Source organism: Asparagus officinalis, chromosome 6 (genome assembly GCF_001876935.1).
Source record: "Asparagus officinalis chromosome 6, Aspof.V1, whole genome shotgun sequence".
Lineage (NCBI taxonomy): Eukaryota > Viridiplantae > Streptophyta > Magnoliopsida > Asparagales > Asparagaceae > Asparagus > Asparagus officinalis.
The window spans coordinates 5,281,176-5,291,309 of NC_033799.1; the positions used below are offsets into that span (position 1 = coordinate 5,281,176).

Here is a 10,134-nt window from a genome sequence, read left to right on the forward strand (position 1 = left end):
CCAAGTTTAGGAAATGAATCCTCAACAAATTCACAATCATCAAGACGTGCTTTAAATGCGTCACCCGTCTGGGGTTCAAGGTATCTTATTATAGAGGGCGAATCAAACCCTATATAGATACCCAAACGACGCTGTGGACCCATTTTGGTCCTTTGTGGAGGAGCAATTGGGACGTAAACTGCACAACCAAACACTCTCAAATGTGAGATATTCGGAGGTGCACCATAAGCAAGCTGCATTGGTGACAAAATATGGCCACCAGAGGGCCGTATTCTGATAAGTGATGCTGCATGCAATATTGCATGACCCCAAGCCTCAACAGGCAACTGTGATTGCATCAACAATGGACGAGCAATCCATTGCAATCTCTTAATTAGAGATTCTGCTAACCCGTTCTGGGTGTGAACATGTGCTACAGGATGTTCAACTTCGATGCCAGTTGCTAGGCAATAGTCTTGAAAGACTTGTGAAGTGAATTCTCCCGCATTATCAAGACGTAATTTCTTGATTTGATTATCGGGGAAATGAGCCCGCAACTTAATAATTTGTGCCAATAGCTTTGAAAAAGCTAAGTTGCGGGTGGACAAAAGGCACACGTAAGACCACTTGGTTGATGCATCTATAAGTACCATAAAGTACCTAAATGGTCCACTTGCGGGGTGAATAGGCCCACAAATATCGCCATGTATTCTCTCCAAGAAGCTAGGAGACTCTAATCCCACTTTCAGAAGGGAAGGTCTCGTGATCAGTTTACCTTGAAAACAAGATAGACATGAGTAATCACTCTTCTGAAGAATCTTCAGGTTCTTCAGGTTGTGTCCACTTGATTGGCTCATGATGCGGTGCATCATTGCTGATCCTGGGTGACCCAGTCTGTTATGCCAAAGTTTAAATTTCGTCGAAGAATGGCACTTCTGGTGCACAATCATGTTAGCTTCTACTGGTTGAATATATGTATGATAGAGACCCGACGGGAGTCCCTTGAATCGTTCTAAGATAGTTTTTGAACCATCTTTTTGACGAGTTACATACAAATACTCATCCTCATTTATTTCATTGGTTTCTAAGTGATATCCGTTTAAACGAATATCCTTGAAACTTATGAGGTTTCTATTAGATTTCGGAGAGAATAATGCATCTTTTATTATTAGTCTCGTTTTATTTGGGAGCAATATCATTGCTTCACCAAATCCTTCTATTATATTAGATAGTCCTGAAATCGTAATTACAGGATCGTCATAATCATATAAGCTATTGAAATAGCTTCTTTCGCGAAGGATTGTGTGCGTCGAGGCACTGTCCACAAGGCACTCACACTTCATCTATAACATGAATGCAATATTTTAATCTAAAGAAAATAACTATCTTTATTGAAAAGTAAATTGCATTACATGGAAAGTAAAGAACTAAAGATGAAAGTACTATGAGAATTTAAATGCATATAAAGATAACATGGATCTAGTCGAGAAGATCATCCATTTCGAAGTCATCAGCAGTGAACTGAGTAGACGGCTGCTTTTCCACCAGATTTGTTTCAACAGGAGACTTCTGGCTCGCTAGATACAGATCTTGGAGGTGTCGCGGAGTGCGACAGTTTCTGGACCAATGTCCAGTCATGCCACATCTGTGGCATTTGTCCTCCCAAGTGTTCTTGGGAATGGACGACAGCTCAGTGGTCTTCTTCTTCCACTTCTTCTTTCCCTCACTATTGCTGCTCTGGGGCGGGTTGTTTTTCTGGGGTGGACATCTGGCCTGCCACTTAGGGGCTTTCCCCTTGTTGAATTTACCCTTATGCTTTTTCTTCTGCTTCTGGGAAGAAAACATGTGAGCTTCGGGTAGAGGAGCTGAGCCTGCAGGGCGTAGGTTATGAGTGGCCAAAAGCAATTCTCTGTTTTGCTCCGCCATCAGAAGGGTGGAGTGCAATTCAGAATACTTTTTGAACTTTCGTTCGCGGTACTGTTGCATGAGGATTGCATCCTTCTCGTGGAAGGATGTGTAAGTCTTCTCCAACATGCGTTCCTCCGAAACTTCTTCACCACACAACTTCAGGCGTGAGGTGATATTATGAAGTGCTGAGTTGTACTCAGCTACGGACTTAAAGTCCTGAAGTCGGAGGTTTTCCCACTCATAACGTGCACGTGGGAGGATTACATCTTTCTGATGTTTGTATCGGTCCTCAAGTGCAGTCCACAATTCCTTTGGGTCCTCTACAGTCAGGTATTCGGCCTTCAGGGTCCGATCAATATGTCTCCTGATGTAGATAATGGCTTTCGCCTTATCTATATCAGAGACGATCACTGTAGTAGCAACCTCGGCATTATTTACAGCATTACCCGTACCAGTGGCCGGAGCCGGTGGAGCAGGAGTTGAAATTGTGGCTAATAAGCCCTGGGCACGTAAGTGGAACTTCAGGTCCACATGCCAACTCAAATAATTCTTGCCAGCAGCGTCAAGGACTTCGAAATCAACGCTCGCTATTTTAGCCATTTTATCTATGCATTTGAAAGACATGAATTAATAATAAGGAATTAAAAATTCATGCAATAAACATGTTGCGTGGATCAGCCCGTCACAAAAAAATAAAAAGTGTCCAAAGTCCGATTATACAGTCCAAAGATAACAAAAAACATAAAATTAAAATACAATTTGGAAAACTCTTGGGGGTCCCTACATTTTGCAAAAATACCTTCGTCTTCAATGGAATACACTAGTCTTTGACTTTTTACAATTATATCCTCACTACAATTTCTCTCTCAGAAGGAAAAGAAAATACAAGGAATTTAAATTTGGTGACAAACAGGCTGATCCAAAAACCACAACATTATTTATTTAAACATCCATGTAATTTAATAATAATATATGCAACATGCATAACAAATTTGGACAGTAAACCCTTGCTTTCTTTGAAATTTTTTTTCTAGACTTCTTTTTGTTTCTATGCGATACTGCCTACTTAATACTTTTAATATCATGTAGAAATTGTGAGTTTGAACTTGAAAATAACAAGTGATGATTAAATATAATAATGCAAGTGCCCTGAATGGAAACTCTGAAACAACCAAGGGTTTAGCATTCCATTAGAAAAATGTATATGTGTTTAAAGAATAGCATTAAAAACTATAGGGGCCAAATATGATTTTATGTCATGTTAACTGGACATATACAATAATACCTTGGTGTTGGTGTTACTGTTTTCTTCTCAAGAATATGTAATTTAAGAGCATTTCCCTAGCAATGGTCACTTCCGTTAATACTAAGCAAAAACCAAATAATATTCATGGTAATAGGAAGTGCTATCAGCGTAAATGTGCAAATTTAACACAATATATGAATTTTTACAAACTAGCAGAAGCCGCAGAACTTCTCGCCAGTTTCATCAACATGAGCACATAGATTTTTTTTTTTTTTGATTAGCAATTAACTAATAGTATTAATTACTAGTTATGCCAACAAATAATGAAAGTAATTAGATTAGATGAACAACAATAAAATTGCTTTTTAAAAAAAAAATCCCGAGTGAACAGTAACCCTCGGTGAACAGTAACAAAATTTTTTTTCTTGTTACTTTTTCAGCTGCCATATATTATTCTACGGATTATAGTAATTACCTCTAGATCACAGATCTAGGGACGATCGATACTAAAGATCCTTAGAACGCTGCCTCCTTGCGATGATCCGTCGAACGCTCCCGCTGCAACGAACCAGATCTCAATGCGCAAAAGAGGAAGGAATTTTTTTTTTATGGCTCAGGGATTCAAGAACACTTCGTGCTGATAACGTGTTTAAAGCAAGTACATAGGCCAAAGGCCTATGATATATATTTATACTAATCAATGTGAATAGGTTGAGTACCCAAGAGTTACCCTCACTTAATGAGGTGTTACATCACCGTAATGAGGTGTGAATGGAGGGATAATGAGGGGAAGGCCAAAGGCCTCCCTCATCTCATAATAGTGAAATAATTGAATAAACAGTCGAGATTGGGCAAGGACGTAACTTTAATTGAGGAGGGATCCGTGCACCAACTCGTGCACCGACACTCACCATGTACATGCGCGGTAGAGTCTGTGCGCAGGCCCATAACTCGATAAATAAATGTGGCCCACATTTTTGTTTTGTTAATTAGGAAAATTTACTCAAGTGCAGGCGATACAAATTTTTATGCACCGCCTTTGTTTACTATAGTTCTACTAGCCAACGTATAGTTGGATAATGCACGTGATATGAAAATACCTATCCAGTAATAAAAAGGTTTTAGATGAAAGTAACAAAATTTTTAACCATAAAGGAGATGGATTTAACTAAATGAACATTATGTTTTTTTAATTACTAAAAATCTATTCATATACCAATTGTGAACTGAAGCACAGAAAAAACTGAAGCATCTCTGGGATACACGTACACCCATACACATCACAGCAAAAGACAAATACCAAAACACAAATTAATATAAGTACAACAAACTCACTAATTATTAGGTTTCTGATAACCCCCTTCAACTTTGAGCTTTTATCACAAAACCTCGCAAAATTTGGGTAAGGTTTCTGATAAAATCTCAAAGTTAAAAGAATATTTTCTACTAAAATCTGAAAATTAAAGGGGTGGGGGTGGGGGGTTGCGACAATCCTACACGTACTTAAGGGTTTTTTTTGATATTTTGAAAGTTCAGGGGGTTTCTCGATAATCTTCCAAAGTCAAGGGGGATTTTCTGATATTTACCCTGCAATAAAAAGTTCACAGTGTATGTATTTTCCCTTTCGGGAAAGTGTTGCAATGACACATATATATCAAACACCCTCATAGAATGAATGACTGCTTTTCTTTGATCTAATGAAACTGTTATCATATGTATGAATATAATTATTAGGTTAGATATCACAAAAAAACCACCTTAACTTTGAACTTCACAGTGTATGTATTTTCCCTTTCGGGAAAGTGTTGCAATGACACATATATATCAAACACCCTCATAGAATGAATGACTGCTTTTCTTTGATCTAATGAAACTGTTATCATATGTATGAATATAATTATTAGGTTAGATATCACAAAAAAACCACCTTAACTTTGAACACGTGGGAGGATCACATCTTTCTGATGTTTGTATCGGTCCTCAAGTGCAGTCCACAATTCCTTTGGGTCCTCTACAGTCAGGTATTCGGCCTTCAGGGTCCGATCAATATGTCTCCTGATGTAGATAATGGCTTTCGCCTTATCTATATCAGAGACGATCACTGTAGTAGCAACCTCAGCATTATTTACAGCATTACCCGTAACAGTGGCCGGAGCCGGTGGAGCAGGAGTTGAAATTGTGGCTAATAAGCCCTGGGCACGTAAGTGGAACTTCAGGTCCACATGCCAACTCAAATAATTCTTGCCAGCAGCGTCAAGGACTTCGAAATCAACGCTCGCTATTTTAGCCATTTTATCTATGCATTTGAAAGACATGAATTAATAATAAGGAATTAAAAATTCATGCAATAAACATGTTGCGTGGATCAGCCCGTCACCAAAAAAGTGTCCAAAGTCCGATTATACAGTCCAAAGATAACAAAAAACATAAAATTAAAATACAATTTGGAAAACCCTTGGGGGTCCCTGCATTTTGCAAAAATGCCTTCGTCTTCAATGGAATACACCGGTCTTTGACTTTTTACAATTATATCCTCACTACAGTTTCTCTCTCAGAAGGAAAAGAAAATTCAAGGAATTTAAATTTGGTGACAAAACAGGCTGATCCAAAAACCACAACATTATTTATTTAAACATCCATTCAATTTAATAATAATATATGCAACAGGCATAACAATTGCGCAACATCTCAGGCATATAATTAGATATAACCTAAATTTTTAGTGAACAAATCTGCAAGATTATCTCAAATATTTTCTACTCTCTGATACCATTGACATACACTATAGTTAATGTATACTTGCAGACACACCTGCGAGACCATGTTATAAGAATGTGTGCTCGAGAATATCAGGGAGTAGAAAATGCAGGTTTTGTACCTATCGCTTTATGTTCTATTTTATTACCACATATTCTTCTAGCTCTGGGAAGGCATTTTTCCACTGTCATGAGCGATGAAGAGTATAGACAAACTATATATAGAAATGACTAATTACTAATATTATAATATCATTCAGTTTAGTGGTTGCAGTAACATCTAGTCATTTTATATGCACATACATATCAAATTGTATGACTAATACGTAGCTTTTCCCTTTCCAACTAATTGTCTGTTTGTTCATATTCATCAGATGATGTCTATATTGAACAATTTACTGTGGGAAAAAATATGACAGAAGATAAAACTGGACACAAAATACAACTGATAATCATAGCGAATCCAGCAAAATAAGTTGCTAACATGATTTTTTTTTTGTTAATTTTCCAGCTGCCATATATTATTCTACGGATTATAGTAATTACCTCTAGATCACAGATCTAGGGACGATCGATACTAAAGATCCGTAGAACGCTGCCTCCTTGCGATGATCCGTCGAACGCTCCCGCTGCAACGAACCAGATCTCAATGCGCAAAAGAGGAAGGAATTTTTTTTTTATGGCTCAGGGATTCAAGAACACTTCGTGCTGATAACGTGTTTAAAGCAAGTACATAGGCCAAAGGCCTATGATATATATTTATACTAATCAATGTGAATAGGTTGAGTACCCAAGAGTTACCCTCACTTAATGAGGTGTTACATCACCGTAATGAGGTGTGAATGGAGGGATAATGAGGGGAAGGCCAAAGGCCTCCCTCATCTCATAATAGTGAAATAATTGAATAAACAGTCGAGATTGGGCAAGGACGTAACTTTAATTGAGGAGGGATCCGTGCACCAACTCGTGCACCGACACTCACCATGTACATGCGCGGTAGAGTCTGTGCGCAGGCCCATAACTCGATAAATAAATGTGGCCCACATTTTTGTTTTGTTAATTAGGAAAATTTACTCAAGTGCAGGCGATACAAATTTTTATGCACCGCCTTTGTTTACTATAGTTCTACTAGCCAACGTATAGTTGGATAATGCACGTGATATGAAAATACCTATCCAGTAATAAAAAGGTTTTAGATGAAAGTAACAAAATTTTTAACCATAAAGGAGATGGATTTAACTAAATGAACATTATGTTTTTTTAATTACTAAAAATCTATTCATATACCAATTGTGAACTGAAGCACAGAAAAAACTGAAGCATCTCTGGGATACACGTACACCCATACACATCACAGCAAAAGACAAATACCAAAACACAAATTAATATAAGTACAACAAACTCACTAATTATTAGGTTTCTGATAACCCCCTTCAACTTTGAGCTTTTATCACAAAACCTCGCAAAATTTGGGTAAGGTTTCTGATAAAATCTCAAAGTTAAAAGAATATTTTCTACTAAAATCTGAAAATTAAAGGGGTGGGGGTGGGGGGTTGCGACAATCCTACACGTACTTAAGGGTTTTTTTTGATATTTTGAAAGTTCAGGGGGTTTCTCGATAATCTTCCAAAGTCAAGGGGGATTTTCTGATATTTACCCTGCAATAAAAAGTTCACAGTGTATGTATTTTCCCTTTCGGGAAAGTGTTGCAATGACACATATATATCAAACACCCTCATAGAATGAATGACTGCTTTTCTTTGATCTAATGAAACTGTTATCATATGTATGAATATAATTATTAGGTTAGATATCACAAAAAAACCACCTTAACTTTGAACGGTTNCAAAAAAAAAAAAAACCCCAACCCAAAAAAGCTCTTTTAGATTTTATTAAAAAAATCCCCTAAAAGCATTGCTTTAGAGAGTTTTTTGACAAAATCTCAAAGCTAAAGGAGTTTTCTAATAAAATTTAAAGTTAATGGGTTTTTTGACAAAATCAAATTTAAAGGGTTTTGTAATAACAAAAAAAAAAAAAACCCCAACCCAAAAAAGCTCTTTTAGATTTTATTAAAAAAATCCCCTAAAAGCATTGCTTTAGAGAGTTTTTTGACAAAATCTCAAAGCTAAAGGAGTTTTCTAATAAAATTTAAAGTTAATGGGTTTTTTGACAAAATCAAATTTAAAGGGTTTTGTAATAAAATTTATAGCTAAGGGGTGTTTTTTGATATTTTCAAACTTATGATGGGTTCTTAGATATTTATTTAATTATTAATTGCTTGTTTAACGTAGCTAATAAATGGATTGAATAAGGAGGACTAATAAGAGATCAACTAATTCTGGCTGATAATGTTTCTGATATTATGCCTGTTTTGGTGGTTGAAGTATTAGTGGGTGATTAGGGAATACTTAAGGTTGTCTTTTACAGTTAATACAGAATGAAGAAAGGATTAATAAATTAATAAAGTAACGAGATGTTTGATTTGATGGGTAATTGATGGCCCTTTTTTCCTTTTTTTTCTCTTTTTTTACTTCATTTAGTTATTAAATTTCTGGGAGAGCTCAACTCATCACATCTAATTTTTATGTTTTTCTTGGGCTTGGCCAATTGCATTTCTTTTGTTTTTTTCTCTATATTTTCATTTAGGCTACACGATTGACTTAGGGACACACACAGACTTGATTCCTTCTTTTCTGCATAGGCCCAAGTTCTTTCTTTTACTATTTTATAGTACTTGATGGGCTTTTAAGAAAAAACACCCTTCAATAACGCCCCATCCTCTGCTCCAAAATCAAAAAACCCCACACCCTCCCCTCCCCCCAACCCCCCAACCCTCAACCCAAAATTGAAAAAAAAATAAAAATAAATAAAACCTTGCATAGTTATACAAGATCTTAATGAACCCGCCAACATGAAAAAAAATGCGCCGTGGACAGAAATCTTTACATGCAACCCCCAATCTTCATCGTAAATTCTTCAAGAATACATGCCTCCCCTTCAATTTGCTTTGGGCAACAAGAGGATTGTCCTTGGGGCCAATGCACCAGTCTGTTTGGCGAGACCACTACGCAGTAGCACAGTGTATCAGTTAGCGTCTGGACTCCTACCATTTTGGTTGCACTCCGCATTTTACAACGGAGCGATAATCTCCTCTGTTTTGGACTTGATAAAATGAGATACCCATAATTGTTGATCTCCTACTCTCCTTGGAGGTGTTCTTATTTAGGGGTTTTTGTATTTTACCCTAAAGTTTTACTCTAACTTATTTTTAAACCCACCTACTCTCATTATGATCCATACACCCAAGGTACAACTCCCAAGTATTTATAAACCCAAAGTGTCAAATACACCATGTCCATATATTGTATACAAAAAATAAAAGATAAACCCCAAAATTACTCTTCTTTTTCTTCTTCTTCTTCTGCCATAATAATTACCCAGGACTTAATTCTCTCTTTCTAATTAGCCTCCTTTTTCTAATTCTCCTCTCTCTCAGGAAAAAAACCCCAAAATTTTTAGGTTTTGATCTCTTGCAATGGAGTCTAATGCCAACCCGCGTGTTTCTCTTCCCTAAATCCTCCGTTGAAGGGGGCGACAGCAGCGGCAGTTGGACCACTCAATCTACTCGAAGCCGGCAAATAGGAAACGATCCGTTGCTTCAAGTTTGAGGATCTCTATGGATTTTGATGCTGGTTATGTCTACAACTTCCTTTTCTTTTTATTATTGATTTTGTTTAGTGATAATAATGTGACATTCCTGGTATTTAGTACAATGGATTTCTTTTTATTATTTGAGATTTAGACAATAATTTTTGTGATTTGAGAAAACTTGAGTTTTCTAATGGGAAATTCATAGATATGATATGTTAACATTCTAAAATTTTAGGTTTTTTAGCAATAGCTTGTCAAAGATGTCTCGCTGTTATAAATTAAGGGGTTCTTATCAAGCTTGTGCTTCATGAAAGGGTATGTGCATAACAATTTTGTTCATATATATCTAAGTTTTGGTGACTAGGTTGATGCATAGAAGGTGTTTGTTGGAATGACAAAAGTGATATAGTTATTTGGACCACAACGATTAGCGGTTATGCGATACCGTGGTTGGTTGAGGAGACAATAGAGGTGTTTGATGAAATGTCCAAGAGAAGTTCAGTTTTGTGCACCGCCACGATCTTAGCCCACTGCTATGTCTTCCTACGCACTCTGGTTGCTCCTCACCTTTCTCTATTGTTGCCAACACCCAAC

The 10,134-nt window shown here is 36.8% G+C and overlaps 1 protein-coding gene across 1 annotated transcript; it reads right to left on the bottom strand.

Moving 5' to 3' along the window:
- LOC109845648 lies at nucleotides 1,459–2,487 on the bottom strand. Its single transcript, XM_020414919.1, has one exon. It carries the CDS (start codon nucleotides 2,485–2,487, stop codon nucleotides 1,459–1,461), a length of 1,029 nt encoding a protein of 342 aa, XP_020270508.1.

Coding starts and splice junctions, on each gene's coding strand:
- LOC109845648 (XM_020414919.1), bottom strand. CDS start 2,487: ATGGCTAAAATAGCGAGCGTTGATTTCGAAGTCCTTGACGCTGCTGGC.